The sequence below is a fragment of the Grus americana genome, chromosome 5 (genome assembly GCF_028858705.1).
Source record: "Grus americana isolate bGruAme1 chromosome 5, bGruAme1.mat, whole genome shotgun sequence".
NCBI lineage: Eukaryota > Metazoa > Chordata > Aves > Gruiformes > Gruidae > Grus > Grus americana.
Window position 1 is genome coordinate 65,213,441 of NC_072856.1, and position 15,878 is coordinate 65,229,318.

Below are 15,878 nucleotides of genomic sequence, written 5' to 3' on the forward strand. Positions count from 1 at the left end.
TTATAAAAGAAATGCAACTTTCACACTAAAAAAAGAAATGAGATAAAAGGCCTACTTAAATGACTGTTAATCCAAGAAAGGATGGTCAACCTAAAGAGATCCTATAGTGCATCTGCCAACTGAACTAATGCAGAGCTGGCAGCAGGTCTACCTGAGATAGCTGGAATGGTTCCTGACTCCAGCTTAGCTGGCATTGATGTCCCAGGCTGAAAACGATAGGGACTGAGGAGTCTAAGTACATCTTATCCAGGAAACTGCCTTTGCAGGCTGTAATCTCTGGCACAGGCTGTAGCGTACTCCTGGAGGTAGTAAATCTAACCAAATCCTCTGCTGAATACGAAAAAGACAATGCTATTTCTTACAATGCATCTTGTTATAGCAACATACCAAGGCACATCGTTTAGAACAACTAGGAATCTCAATTTAAATGCACTTGCCATCACTGATAACAAATATCAAAATAGCAAATTAAAGCAGTACAAGACCATAAAAATCAAATGCCTCTTTACAACATTATGACTGATGATGATGATGTGTAAAGGGACTTCACATTCAATGATATGTATATAAATGAGTGGCAGGTTCAGGAGAGACTATTCTGATCATTTTCCATGACCTACCACAACACACAGGCCACAGGACAGCTAAGCACGCTTACTTTCTAGATGCACATCAGTTCTTTCTTATTAAACCATGGGCTCAGAGCTGTGGAACCACTAATTTGTGAGAAACTTCTCCCTCCAGAGAAGAGCTAACTGGAAACAGCCCTGGGGCTGATGTAAGCATTAAGTACATAGGGAGTCTCTGTCCTTAGGTGGCTTGCCCAAGCCCATTAATTCTTTGTGTGTGTCCCCCATTTATATAAGCGATGTTTGCATGAAAGGGGAAAGCAGGTCAGCCTAGTCAGCTTGCTACCATCTGCTTTTATTCAGAGTTACTCAAGATCAGTGCCAGTGGGATCAGTGCCCATTTAGGGGGTTTATTGTGTGTGTTTATTTTTTGCTCTTTACAATGAAGGCAACGGCAATTACTGTAAGTTTGTAAAAGTGCATACAAATCATAATACACAATACAAAGCTGCTTCAGTCGGATCCTAGCGTGTTTACGAATCCTACACAGGCTGTGAGAAAGACTGCTTTGGCACAATAATTTGGATAGACTGGCGAGGAGTGTGTTAGCGTCCAGGAGATCTGAGACTGTATTTAATACTTGCTTATCAAGACCATACCCTGCTTGCAATGCACAGCGACTCCAGCTGATTCACCACCCCACGAGAATCTCACACAAAAGAAAAAGCATCACTTTCTAGCTTGGCCCCCAGACAGGCTCACAATAGGTGGATTTATACAACTGGAAACCGGAACTGGTAACAATCAAAGGTAGATTGCCAAAGTGCAATTTAGGGCTCTCAGCTAGTACATTCCAACTCTTACGAGTGGATATGTAGCAGCAAGAGGTACCCCTCTTAATGAGAATTCTGCCTTGAATATGCCTGGCCGCTAGAGACACAAGCTACAAAAAAATCCCAAACCAAACAAAAAAGAAACCCCAAACAACTGACCACCCGTTACCCCCCACCCCCCCTCAAACTGGTGAAAAGGGAAAAAAAAGGGAAAATATGAAGAAATCCACATTGCAAGGATGAGGCAATGGTGCCGCATGCAGCTTAGCAGAACTGCCTGGCAGCCTGGACTGCTTTGATTCCAGCAGGTAATCACAAGTGTTTGAAAAGCAAATGCAATTATGAGTTGATTTTTTTAAAAAGAAATTCTAATAAATTTGGAAGTAAAACCCTCACATGATTAAGATATACTTAAGAACAGAAGATCCTCAGAATCCTCTGATGTCTGTGTGATGTGATACAGACAGTTGATCTCAGCAGGCATGTATACTGGGAACCACACAATATTTTGAGGCAAAAAGGACATACAAACTGCAGAAGGTATATTGGATGCTTGACGCGGCAGTACCATGGGTTTTCAGCTTACCAGTATGAAAAAGGGACTAGTCTCTCATTATTTGCACATTACAACCCCTGTGTACGAGTGAAATACCACACTTAATTTTGTCACTGCCCTGAACTTCAGGTTTATGATATATAAAACACACTCTGAGGGATGCCATAGGGCACTGGATTAGATCACCTGCAATCCTTTAAAATCTAGGCTTGAAGAAGGAATCAGATGAGATTTCTGGATATTTACCTTGAGCCCCAGTAAATCTGAAAAAAGACAAGTAAAAATCCAAGTATTTGACAGTCTGCATAGGAAGTAATCCTTTAAGTAGTGATCATGTCAGTTTGAGTAAGTTTTTCTTTCCCTTTCACCAGAAAAATCCCAACTGGTGCTGGAATTTCAGTGAAAATCCCTGCTGCTCTGTGCAGACCAAAGGAGGGACTTGGCACAGGAATACACCCTGAATCTCAGCAAAATAAGTGTACTTTAAACACAAAGATCTGATTAAAAGGGAGAAAGAAGCAACTGAGAACTGCTTCCACCTGCTCAAGCGATGGGGCTATAGATACCTGCCTCACCTCCTGAATCTAACTGCTCAGCAGAAACAGCCCTTCAGCCTACACTGGAAGGTTTTCTGCTTTATTCTTTTTACCGTATGAAAAGTGAAAAATATCTTCTCTCCGAAGATTAACGACACACACATCAAGCATGGAGCAGAGATTGATTCTCATGTGGACTATACAAGGGAAACTTCAACATATACAAAGCTGTGCAGATTTCACGATGGGTGTACAGCATCATCTGTGGAGGCACCAAGGGAAGACTAAAAGCGGAAGTTTTCTGCCTTTGCACACACCTCCTGCAGCAAAAACCTCGGCACAAGGTCAGAGAAGTGTCTTGATGATACTGCAGCAGTGAGAGCACTGTATCCCTCTGTGCCATTTAAGGAGACATGCAGTAAGAGGAAAACTAACTCTCAGCTTCTTAGAAGTTGAAGAAAATTGTCAAGTGAATAAAAACCTAATGCATGATCAGTAAGAAAAGGGCCAGGTAATAGGTGGTGTGGAACTGGACTACAGAGGAGAATGACTTCTACCTAAGCATGCCAGTCAGTAGGAAATCCTCAGACTGCAAGGCAGTAGGAGCCTGCTTTCTACAGTTTTAAACCCAGCATAAACTGGGTTTTTTGTGTTTTTTCACTTTTCCATCTATTACTTATCAATTAATTAAGATGCCTCAAAAACTCAAATGACATTGGAGGAGTCTAAAAACATACCAGGGAGATTTATGCTTCACCCACTCTCTGAACTTGTTAGTAGTTCCTCTTGTTCATGCCTTTTGCACAAATAAGCAAGGGAAAGAAAGGTCTAGGAGACCAGAGGATCATTTCCCAGAAAGAGATCTTTTGGGAATGGGTGCAAGGATATGCAGAGTCCCATGAAACCCACAGCAGTTCCTGGTGCTCAGTTTCTCAGGACCCAAAGCAGCAGAACACACCCACAGCAGAAGGACATCATTATCTACAGTAACAATTCTACACAAGACTTTGCCTTAAGCCATGAAAAAATCAAAATTCTGTTTTACTATTTTGGCTGAAAAATAACTGAAATAACTTAGTAGGAAAAAAAGCAAACATAGATAGAAATAGCACTTCTTAACAGATAAATAATATTTACAAAAGTCAAGAAATTAAAAACTCCTGTTCCAAATGTACTGTAACACAGCTAAATACTGACTTACAGTAATTTAAACTAGAAACTCTGAAGTGTGGCTACTGAGGATTTTACGTGGGGAGAATATGCAAAATGAATTATTACTCAGATGCGTGTTTTCTAATACATGGGCTATCACGTAACTGCTATGGTCACGTGCAGAAAAAGCAAATGAAAAACTCTTTGAGAACTGGTTTTCTAAACCACTTGGAGCACCAAAAAGGCAATGACTACTTATAGAAAAGACAGAGTTTCTGTGGGAAACACAGCTTTGCATTTCCTGACTTGGCCGAATGTAAAATATATTAACTGAATTATGTTAATGAGCCATCTGATATCATAGGGAGGTAACTGTATAGGAAAACCAGAGACAAAACAGACCAGAAATAAGAGTTGTGAAGAAGCACTGGAAAACTTACATAAACCTCTACAGGACGTTTGCCTGTGAAATGCCATAATTATAGCTAAGTGATTTCATTACTTCAATTTCCAAGATCCTCTCTGAGAAATTAGTCAAATTCATGGAGCAATGTAGGCTACGCAAAGTATTCCTACCTCTCAGGTTGTGGTGGAACTCTGTCTACAGACTGAAGGAATAGCTCTGTTTTGCTTCACTAGCTGCTGTTTTCAGGGTGGTATGGACAGTCTTTAGCAAAAGCCTTTAGTGAAATTCAGTCCAAAAAAGAAACAGCAGGATATGAAGGAGAAAGTAAACTTTGAGTAGAATAGTTAAGAGTTTGACCAAAACAGTTCCAGTTCCAAGAAAAAAATAAAGACCTTTAGCCTTATCCTAATCTTCTTCCTTCCTTGAAGCATCTGTTAGAGATTTGCCTCATGCCACAATAGTTTTAAGAAAAAATAACCCTAAACCTGACTCAGAGCAATTCCTGGCTGAAGAAGAGAGGCAAAGAAATATTTAGTTATATCCATATTTTCAGTATTACATTTTTCAATACGGCATAATGTCATTGTTAACACAGAAATAGCCCATTTTCAATACAGAACAGGGACTCTGGAAGCTTTATTTTTTTATACAGATTGTTTTAAGGGTTTCTTGCCCTCTTATTCATTTATTGCACAGATCATCTCCTCCCATAAGCAATTGTGCAATCTCTCTGTGGCAACAAAGCCAATTGCTTAGCATCCTAATATTACTTTCCCATGTACTTATGGCTGCCTGAATATAATTCACTGGCTGGAGATAAAAAAGAATTACTGTCATGAAGTTGTGCTCTCCAGGTCACATTTTGAGAGTCTGTGCTGTAGAAAAATAATTAAGTGAAGATACATCTACCTCTTGGTTCCGACCTGCTCATGTTAAAGTTTAAAAACGCTCTGCAGTCAAGCATTGCCACCTGTTCTTTCATTTTAATTCTGAATCTTGTTAATGTGAGCCTGAAAATGCTTGTATTCTGGAAATGTGTGCATTCACCAACCACAACAATTATTATCATATTAAATTTATGAACATATATGAAAGAATGGTACAAAGATTAAAGGGTATTATAAAGCCAAAAATATATATGCATGTATATTATATACTACAAATACATGTTTTCAAACCACTGTCTCCACTATGTCTGGAGAAGGCACACATTTCAATTAATAATACATTCAGGCTTTATTTTCAGTTGTAACTTTCAGGAGACATTACCCTTTCAGGCATGATACTGTAACAGTCCTACTGAACTTCAACTTTCATTAGAAGACATCAATCAACTTTCTTTCAGTAAAAACACATGTTCACTGCAGACCACAAAAAACTTTTAAACAACAAAAGAAAGCCCTATCATATATATATTTATGACCATAGACAAAAGATAAATCAAATCTTGTCATGTATTTATCAATTAAATTAAAAAAAAAGCTTTTTTTTGCATCCAACTCTAAATCCAAAACAATTTCCCTTTTCTCCAAACACCCTGAATTCACACTTCATTTCAGGGCTCCAGATTTTCTAAGATCTAATACCAATACAACCACTTACCCTTTAAACTCTGAAAAAATACCTAAATGATCCCACCTCTGAAATACTTCTCCATTTTCAGGCAAGTACTCCTTGTCCCTTGCTATCTCAGTAAAGGCAATCAATTTGACATGAAGTTTTTTACAAACAGGGTGCTTTGAACTCACAGTAACAGATGTGCTCAATTTTAAAATGTTGTATTTACTTAAACCCACATATACTTATCATGTTGCAAGTTTTCATTTTTCTTTCAAATGATTCTTATTAATTTTACCCTCAACTTTTTGACTTATAAGTTTGCTCTGGTGAAGCTTATAGAGACAAGACCTTCTGGTTAAAACTGACAGACAGTTGTTTCCATTTGCAAATCCTCTAGATTTTTATTGGCTCATTAAATATGTATACTTTGAATGAGATTTAAATTATCTTGGTATATAAATCATCATCTTTTTTGGTGCCTCTCAAAGAAAATTGCCTGCTGCCATCTCGTGGTCAAACGTTTTCATCTGACACAGCGGTAGTTGGGCTGTGCCCAAATACCTTGTATTACAGTATAGGTAGATTTTTTTTTTAAAAAGATAAATATTCCAGAAAACAACAGATTCGATTAAAAAAAAAAAACAACTTACTCCATTTCCATCCCTCTCTAACACCCTACTCAATGATACAGGCTGGAAGTGCTGTCTTGTTAACACTTTGAGACAAAGTTGAGGTGTAAAAGCCTGAAGTGTTAGGAAGAATATTCCCCCTTTCCTCCTTCTCTCTGATGCTTAATAGGAAGCGTTGGGGAAGAAGAAGAAAAGGGAGATTCCTATAACCACTATTAAGGAAAACTGCTTTTAAAGTTGGGAACAAGTTGATCCTGCAAGGCACATCATTCCCTTTTTGACAATTTAGAGGTCATACTCAACTTAATAGAAATTCACTTTCCTTAGGCAGTTTGGATTTTCTGAACACCAGAGGAAACATACCGTTCTTCCTATTAGAAAAAATCATTGCAATATTTCCAACCAATATTAAATATGAGTTAACTCCCATTTTTTAATAAATTAAGTCTTTATTTACCAACTTTAAAACCACGTGTTGATAAATGTCCCTACAGCAAAACATATACGTGCACTGCGGTGTGCCATTTCAGTTCTGTATGCTTTACCACTAATCATCCATAGAAGTGAAGTTTTAGATTATTCATAACTTTCTTCATATGTAAACCATGGGTTTGAAATTAGGTTCCAAGTTCCATGACCAATAATATTGGCCTAGGGCTTTTCTTGCCATTTATAAACAGTTGAAACAAAATAATTCCATCAGAATTATAATTCGATTAGATGTTTTAAAAAAAAAATAAATGGAAGAAGTTCAAAGAATTATTTTAAAAAGGGCTTGAAGGAAGAATTTGTCTATACTAGGGTGCAGCAATTATAATTGCATATATAGTAGACATGCAGGTTTTTAGATTCCTGTTCTTAGCACGTAAGATTAAAACTGCTCCATATCTCACTCTACCACCTCCACAAATTTATTATCTGTTAAGACAATTAAATATGGCAGTAATATGCACAGTTTATGTTATTCCAACATTGACTTGAACTACAATAAACAAAAAATATTCCCTCCCTCTCATGCAATATCCTTAAGACTTTTAACAAACACTGTTAAGTAATCTCCAAAAATAGCATGGTTATGCATAGCTAATACATAGTGTCCTTCACAAAAGAAAATCACTATCTGTCACACACTGGCTTGAAGCCCATCGCAAACCAGGCCGTTTTAAAATTGAAAATCTCTATTTTTTTCCCCCACATTTGCATGATCTTAGCTTTCTATTATCTTTCAGTTCTCCTCTAGTACTGCTGTATTTTCTCATGCATATGAACCACTGCCATCTATCACAACATTATGAATATTTTGTTTGCTGAACAGCATTCTATAAAGCAATTAAGATTCAGCTGACTACATAATATGCACATTGTAATGCTCTTGGCAAATAAAAATTTAAATAAATACTTAATTGCAAGGATTCTGATGACTTACATACAGAAACATTTCCCATCCTTTCAGTGCACCCCAACAATATCGTAACTATGTACAACACGGATTTACACACACTATACAAGAATGTTTGGAAATTTTGGAAATGTGGTAGTAATGAATACAAAATTTAAGAAAATTGGAACTTTATTACACATGAGTATACAACAACATTTAAAAGTGATGTGCTTAACTGAAATAACAATGTTTGCTTATTGACATTGATTTACCTTCTTGTTGCATCTCTTCAGACTTCCTCCTCACATGAATAACTCGGGGTCTCACAGTCTCAACTTGTGCAGCTCCTTGTTTTTCCTCCTGTGTATCATACATTAAAATCATATTACAAATCTGACTTTTGATGTAAAAGTACAGTAAAATTATGTGGAGTTTCAAGAAACATCCAAAGAGTTTTTTAAAGATTCATTAAAGGATATGCACTTGTTCTGCTTCCTTTTGACTTCAAAAGAATTCAGATCTGAATTAGCCTATTGCAATGCTATTTCCTCTAGACAAACATCCTGGGAGCAGTAGGTATGGCAAAGTGCCATTTAGACCTGAAGACACATGAGACCCTCAATTTCTACTCCAAGCATGTGGCAAAAAGAACATAAGATTTCACTGGCTTTCTTCAATACCCAGGACTTCTCCCTAGGTATTATCCTCCTGAGTAAAAAGGGAAAGTTGAAAGGGAAAAGAAAAATAAAAATTTCTGCATACAGGTTGCAAATCTCATGTCAAGTATAAAATTTATTTCCTTGACCATGTTTTTAAAACCATTTTCCAGTCTTCCTGAAATTCTCTTCAGGACTTAGGTCTGCAACAATGCCTATGGGAAAACAGTTTCTTAGAAGCAACAAACTGCGTGTTAAAAAGGGAGACGTCATATTTGTTAAGTATGCTTCTTGTCTTACGCATTAACTGGAACAGGAAATTGTGGCCCAAGGACATTCCACTACAGGTAGATGGGAAACATGAAAAGTGCAAAGCGTACACCTAGACCTAGAAGAATTAAGCATTCTCTAAGAAAAATAAATTTGATTTCATCAATTATTCTGTTGATCCCACAGATGAATATGAGGATTTTTAATGAAGATTCTTAAAGAAGGAGGAACGTGAGAAAGATCATAAATATTTGCATATCACACAGTGTTTGGAGCTTATGGACAGAATTGCTGTATGAGTTTTGTGAAAATTATATGCCCTGAGAAGCAACGGCACGGGTATTCTCCTGAAGACCTGATGACGAAGCACCAGTGGTATTTTGCTCCCCAAAAGCTAAAAAGGAAGAAAAGGAAAGCATGCTTTGGTTCTGCGAGAGAAACCCTCTGCTATTGTGGAGGCCACAAGTGAAATAAGCAGCCAGAAATACAGACAAACAGAAGAAAATTTTTATGTCTGGCAAACAATAAGCACGGCGCCAACTACGCAATCCGGGCTTCCCATTTCTTTCAGCTAACAACTGTTTCCTACAATAAGAGGAATCTCGACAGTAATGATATTGCTTCTCATGTACTTAACGATCATTTAAGCCAGTGTTGCAAAAATCAGGACGAACAAAAAGATAAGCCATTCAGTCACTGTCTTTTCCTCAATGGCTGCATGGACTTGTTTACACTCCCCAGTGAACAAAGTGTAGAGAGGCCTACACTAGTAGTTAGCACGTCATCTCTAACAAGGATCAACACAATCTCACTAGTGCAGCGTAAGCTGTTGAAAGTGAATATGCAGGCATCTGAGATCAAGCTGGTATTTCCATAAGGCACTACATGCATGGATAGGCCAGTTAGGATTGGCACTAACTTGGGCAACTCTACGCACCTTGATGTTGACCAACTCTGTTCATCATTTAAAGCTGACAAGATGATTTTCTGAAAGCAGGAAGGTCTCATGGAAATGTGATCCAAGGCCACCAATGTTGCAGAACATTAAATGTAAGCAGCCTAACAGTAGATTCATGAGTCCATTTGAAGTGATTTTTTGTTTAAGACAAACCAAAAACCAGTTTAAACTGAACTGAGGTGCAAACAGAAGTTGAGAGATAACACATAGATTCATAACCTACAATTATACATTCCTGGAAGATTTAAAACAACATGTCTTTTGAAATACTAAAAATGAAAGCTAATGAGAATACCAAAGTGACAATCCCACTTAAAAAATGTTGATTGTATAAAACCATTCACACTTATATAAGAATATTATGAAAATACTTTGCAACTAACTAATTTTCTAAGATTTTAACGATGCACTTGGGACGTCAAATTATTTAGATTTACCATCTTTTAAATGTCTAGTCAAAGAAATATGACTGTCAGTGTTCGTGTCCCTCCCATGATCAAAATGATTTATCTAGAATAGAGCCCAGATTCCTCCTAGTCATCTCTTGCTGCTTAGAGCTACGAGCACAGAGGCAAAGTGGCCACAAATAACAGTTAATTCCTGTATTGTGGCACAAGAATGGACAGAAGAGGTCAAACTGAAGATGCATTCAGTCTGGCATTCTAACAGTGGCTAAAAGCATATATAAATCTCACAAAAATCCAATGCCAGAAATGGAGGAGCAGCCAAAGAATTTGGGTAGATAAGAAAATTCCTGTATGACTTAAGCCATTAATTTTGGAGTGAGTGACCACACAGACATCACTCTTCGTGACTAAAAGAAGGCATTTGTTCCTGCCCTACATGAAAAGACACAATGCTCTTTCTATTGGTCAGAATCTGATCCACACACCCATGGCAAGGAGCAAACAAGTGGTTTGTATGTGGTAGTTCCGCACTGCTGCCCACAACCTCTCTGAAATGAGGATCCTGTTCCAACAGATTACCAAATCACCCAAGCTTTGCCATAACAAGTCCTAACATCCAGGAGGATTGTTCCCACCTAAATCACAACAAAGCTCTACCAAACCCAAGGACCAGCTGGACGCCATCTGAAATACTGTGTATTTTCTCTGGCCTCTCAGAAAACACTATGAAAAGCCTAGTTTTGCTCCTAAATGGAGCTTCTTGCTTTGTATGTAGCTGATACAGTTTCATTTCAATGAAGGCAAAACACTGCCTAGAGATGAAAAACAAGATGTGGAACAACTGATGTGAGAGTCGGTGACTAACTTGGGAGGAAATCTTTTAAGAAGTTTAAAGGGATTATCATCTTAAATATTGCATAGAATGAATCATTCTGAAAGTCCGAGTATTTCTTGCTCTCTTAGCTGATATTATGTTACCACAAAATCTATTTTCTACAGGCAGGTGACATAACAAAGCCAGCTGTAGATCTGAATACAGATGCCATCCCTGTTTGAAACTAGGGGAAAGGTTCACCATTATTCCATGGTAGATAGATGCTGTCAAAACAAGCTTTCAAATCATCTGGTACAGGGATTTTTTTTTTTTATTTTTTTTTCGCCAGAGAAGGATGTACAGATCTAGTAGAGGATCTTACAGAGCATGGCTTTGCCCCAGCCAGGATAGACATTTACTGTGGTTATCACTTAAAGGTACGGTCATGTCATAGGAAAGCTAAAAATTTAGCCCATGAGAAACGGTGATTCAGAGTCTTACAGCAGGAATACCCAAGTACAGGAACAGATTATTTTGTTTGGAGGAAAAAACCAAAACAAACAAAATCACACAAAGAAATTTCAGGGTTGGTTTGGAGGGACAGTGAGTTTTATATGTGAGCAGGCAAAAAAAATCCACGCTACGGGTTCAAATGCAAGAAAAAGTTTCTAAAGATAAGATAGTATGTAATTATCTGTATATTTTCTATGAAAGACAGTAGGTCAGATCACCTTACATTTCTTGCATAGGTAAGACCACGTACACGTGTTATCTTACACATGGTACATTATCATATGCCTGTACTGAGGTAAAGAAAAATCTATCCTGACCCCATCAGCTAATTCTCCAGAGCAAGAGATGCAGGTATCACTGTGCTCTTTGTCACAGCCAGTGGTGCTAAAAGAAGGAAACATGTTTTATCCTCTCTGTCCCTTTTACTTTTGGCTGATGAAACAATAACAAGGATATGAGCTTCACCCCAACAGATAGAGTGGTTTAACAGAATCCAGTCTTGCCTGTGAAAAATTGTTCCAAGAAATAATATGTTCTAGTGATCTCAAAATGAAAGAAGTATAACATTTAAAATCCTCTTTGAGGATGTAACACATCACTTCAGATGACATAATTAAGAACTGCTCAGACAGCAATGGCACAACACATATCAAGGCTCAAAAACATAAAACCAAAGACAGGTCAATGTAAGATACTTTAGGTTATTTTTAATATAGAACATCAGGGAAGGACAGAATGCATCCATGAACATAGCAATCATTATATTATTACTTTCAAACATACGGTGAAACAACATATTAAAGAGCAATCTGCTACCTCATTTTTAGCTTTTGCCACTCGCTGTTCAAATTTATCTTTAGTTAGAGAGTAAACCATCATCTCTAGGTAACAGCACATACTAATAAAGTAGCAACAGATTAACCATATAGGTTTCAAGCAGAGATCAATAGGATCTTCTGCTATCTTCAAGTATTCTGAGGTACATCATCATTACCGCATTTCCAACCCTGCCCCTATGAGGACAAATGAAGCTCCTGAAATGCTGAATCAGTGGGGTATAATTGGTGAGGCCGAACCTCTACTGTCGCTTCCTCTCCCATATATCCGTCATGTTATTCTTGAGTATTTGAAGCATTGTGCCCCTAAAACATTGGAATGCCCTATCTGAACTGAGTATGAATAGTATTCGATCCTGTGAGACCAGTGAAGCTGTGAGGAAGTGCAGAAAAGGTAAAAGAGAAGGTCTGAGCCTAACAGAAAGCATACTGTAAGGATTTTACATCACAGTAAAACCAATCATTTTTATTACATACATGTACTTTTGACTTCAGTTTCTCAGCTGAATGTGTCACTTTAAAGGCACCATTTCTATGCTGTCAGTCACCATAGTGAAACAGGAAAATTTATTTTGCTAGGTTTCAGTTTGCAATTTCTGACCAGTCACAGAAAAGATCCTTTGAGTTTACCTGGGACAGATCCTCTGAGAGAGACATCACTCTGCAGCTTGGCTGGGCTGCTTGCAGAACAGGATCTGAAACTGGTTGAGATTCCAGTTCAGCCATACGCATTGGACCACTACTTGTATCTCCATCTCCAAGAATTTCTGCTGAGAGAGAAAAATAAAGATAAAAAAATTCTTTGATGAGTTTGAGCCATAATCTCCCGGTTAACTCATGTGGCAGGATGTGAAGTCTTTCAAGGTTCAACAATGGGATGTGCAATGTTAAAGAGAATTATTTCCTTCTTACACGGCTCATTGTATATCCCTTAAATTGTTCTTGTGGGGAAAAAAGAAATAAGAAATACATGTCTGTGGAAATTGAAATAAATAAATCAATTTTATCATCCGTACATTTCTAACATGGCAAACATTTGTCCTGGTTTCAGCTCGAGAACTAGCTGAGTATCAGCTTTGGTTGATGAGCAATTGTGCTGTGCATCACTTGTTTAGTATATTCTTTTATTATTATTCTCTTCCTTTTCCATCCTATTAAACTGCCTTTATCTCAACCCACGAGTTTTACTTCTTTTCCCCCTGATTCTCTCCCCCATCCCACTGCGGGGGGGAAGTGAGCAAACAGCTGTGGTTGTTTTAGCTGCTCGCTGGGTTAAACCATGACAATTTATGGTAACTTCAGAGTTGTATAGTTCATCATGTGCTTAATGAGCTTTATCACACGTATCGGAAAAAGACTGGAAAGGCTTCTTCATGAAAATGTTTCACTGTTGTGTGAGTGAAAAGAAACCTGTATATAGTCTTTTTTAAAGGGATAATTTGCTATATAATCCAGCATTTATCATGCTTTTGCAGCCTGCAAGTGTGTAAAGCATCTTTATGAAAAATGTACTAATAGCTCACGAACTAACTTTAGCCTTCTGCTATCATACAGAGCCAGAGAATGAATTTTAAGCCTAATTAACTATAATTATTGCTTAATTAACTGTAATTATTGTACACTTTAAGACTACATGTGCCACATTTCATTTGCATGTTGGGTTTTATATCCATGACTTTAAGCACTAAAAACAAGGATTTATAAATGAAAGACTGATCATCAAGATGCTGTTATATACCTACATAAGAAACACGTTCTCCATCCTACAGACATCATGTTGCCATAATACAAATAAAAACTGGTCACAAAAGTGAAGACAGCCATAGAAACACAATCTCCAGAATTCTTACAGATTCTTACTCATTCTGACAGAGAAACTGAGTATCCACAGCAAGGTTATATGGACTGAGATATACACCCTGAAATACATTAATTTTTACACCTATTGCTATAATTATTATTTAATTTTACCCCTAAAAATAATTCTGAAATAAAAGGACAGGCTTGCATTGTAATTGTTGGGGCTACCAGGAAAAAGCACTTTGCCCTGATTTGCAATAGACTGAAAGACATGCAATCTCACATACCAGTGGATGGACACAAAAGATTTGGAAGAAAAGTGGAAACATTCTCAGATCATTCCTTCCCTCCTTCCACCTCCCCCAAGAACAGATTGTTTCCTTTTCAGTGTTTACTTCGCTATCAAAAGGAGTTGCAAACAAGATTTCTTGTTTGTCCCTGATAAGAAAACACTCCTGTCTTGAAAGTAGATCCTAGGTGTTATACAATGTTGTTTCCTTAGCAATGTCAATGAATGCTGTGCTGTGTGTTCAGAGTTGGGGAGAGAGGGAAGATAAGTTAAAGATCATCAGAATGCCACAGAACTCAGGCCAGGATTATTACAGATTATGTAAAAGCACAGGGCATTCCCCTATGGTAGTTAGTCCAGGACACTTGCTTCCTCTAAAAAAAATACTATAACAGAAACAATACTACAAGATTTAGAGAGATGAGCATAAAAATTACTAGAGAAACACACTGCTTCTAGATTATCATGACATGCAGGAGCTGTTTTTGAAAAGTGTTAGATATTTACAAGACAGACAAAGGGCATCCTAATTTAAATAAATTTAAGAAATAGATATAAAGGAGATAGAAACATGTTATGCCAGATACAGCTACGGACAGTCTGGGTAAGAAGGAAACAGCCTTAGTAAACAGGTTTTCCCATTAACGCACATCTTCTGACTCTCTGTATGGTCCTGAGCACTGTAGAGACTTACCACAGATTGACCTAGATCACTAATTTATTCCTACATCCCACTGTTCTTAATGCTGACTGTCCTTTAACAAATCAGCATTAAATGAGTGATTTGGAAAAATATTTTATGCCAGGGAGCCTAATGTAACCAATCTCCAAACAAATTCAACAAAATACTTTCAAGTAAAAGTTTGATAATATATAATGTACCAGAATGTAATTTTCAAGCCTGACAGTGGCATAGCTGGTCCAAAACGTTAGGTAATAGCTAGCTTAAAAAGCTTACTCTCTGTATAACCAGTTCGAATGTGAATTGGTTCAAAACTAAGCAAATACTCTTACTTCTCTGAGCTTATTTTTGCCACAGGTCAAACACATTCAAGTTCAATCCACTTCCTACTGGCCCAGGGTTGATAATGTGAGATATGCTTCTCTTGTCAAATCCATAAATGTGAAAATTAAAAGGACAGAAAACCAGCTGTTTTATCACTTTAGTTTACACAACTTTTGATGAATCAGTGCAACCACATTTGTGTTGTAACAGCTGAATAATTATTTCAGTTTAGTTTAAATCATATTTAAAACCAGTCAACAAAACAAAGAGTTTCTACGTGCTTGCAGCAGTTTGATTAAGCAAGTATAGAAGTACATTTTCAGATAACAACAGAGAAACTGGGATAAAAAATAAGGGAAAGGAAGGATGGGCCATCGGTTACTGCACTAGTTTCGACTGAAAAGAAATAAATTCATTTCCCTGCTTTACCACAGCACTACTTTGTACAAGCCATTATGTGTGCGCCTCAGCTACCCATCTGGGAAAAAAAGAATTTCCATATTGTTATAGGAATATATGAAGTTAAAATGTATTACCAATTATCAGACGCTGCAGCATCACCTTGATGGAGTGATAAAAACAATGAGGAGGAGTGCTGTGTAAGCAGACAGAGAGAAACAGCTTGAACTGCCGGCGTTAATACCTGTCCTATGGAAACTGACTTGAAGAATGGTCAAACTAAGTGTTTTTGAGAACTGAATTTGACT

At 37.5% G+C, this 15,878-nt stretch overlaps 1 protein-coding gene across 9 annotated transcripts in view; it reads right to left on the reverse strand.

The window, feature by feature from the left end:
- Positions 1 to 15,878, reverse strand: part of KIAA0586 (KIAA0586 ortholog) — an 86,383-nt gene that overhangs the window by 28,089 nt on the left and 42,416 nt on the right. For 6 of the 9 annotated variants that reach the window (XR_008577384.1, XM_054827646.1, XM_054827648.1 and 3 more), the window contains 2 exons: positions 12,707 to 12,846; positions 7,895 to 7,982 (listed from right to left, as the gene is read on the reverse strand). Coding sequence is in view for 8 of the 9 variants with exons in the window: in XM_054827646.1 (XP_054683621.1) it covers positions 7,895 to 7,982; positions 12,707 to 12,846 (228 nt within the window). In the remaining variant the exon portion in view is untranslated. Of the gene's footprint in view, positions 1 to 7,894; positions 7,983 to 12,706; positions 12,847 to 15,707; positions 15,767 to 15,878 lie in introns of those variants that run through there. The other 3 variants (XM_054827649.1, XM_054827647.1, XM_054827652.1) reach the window with 2 other exon arrangements.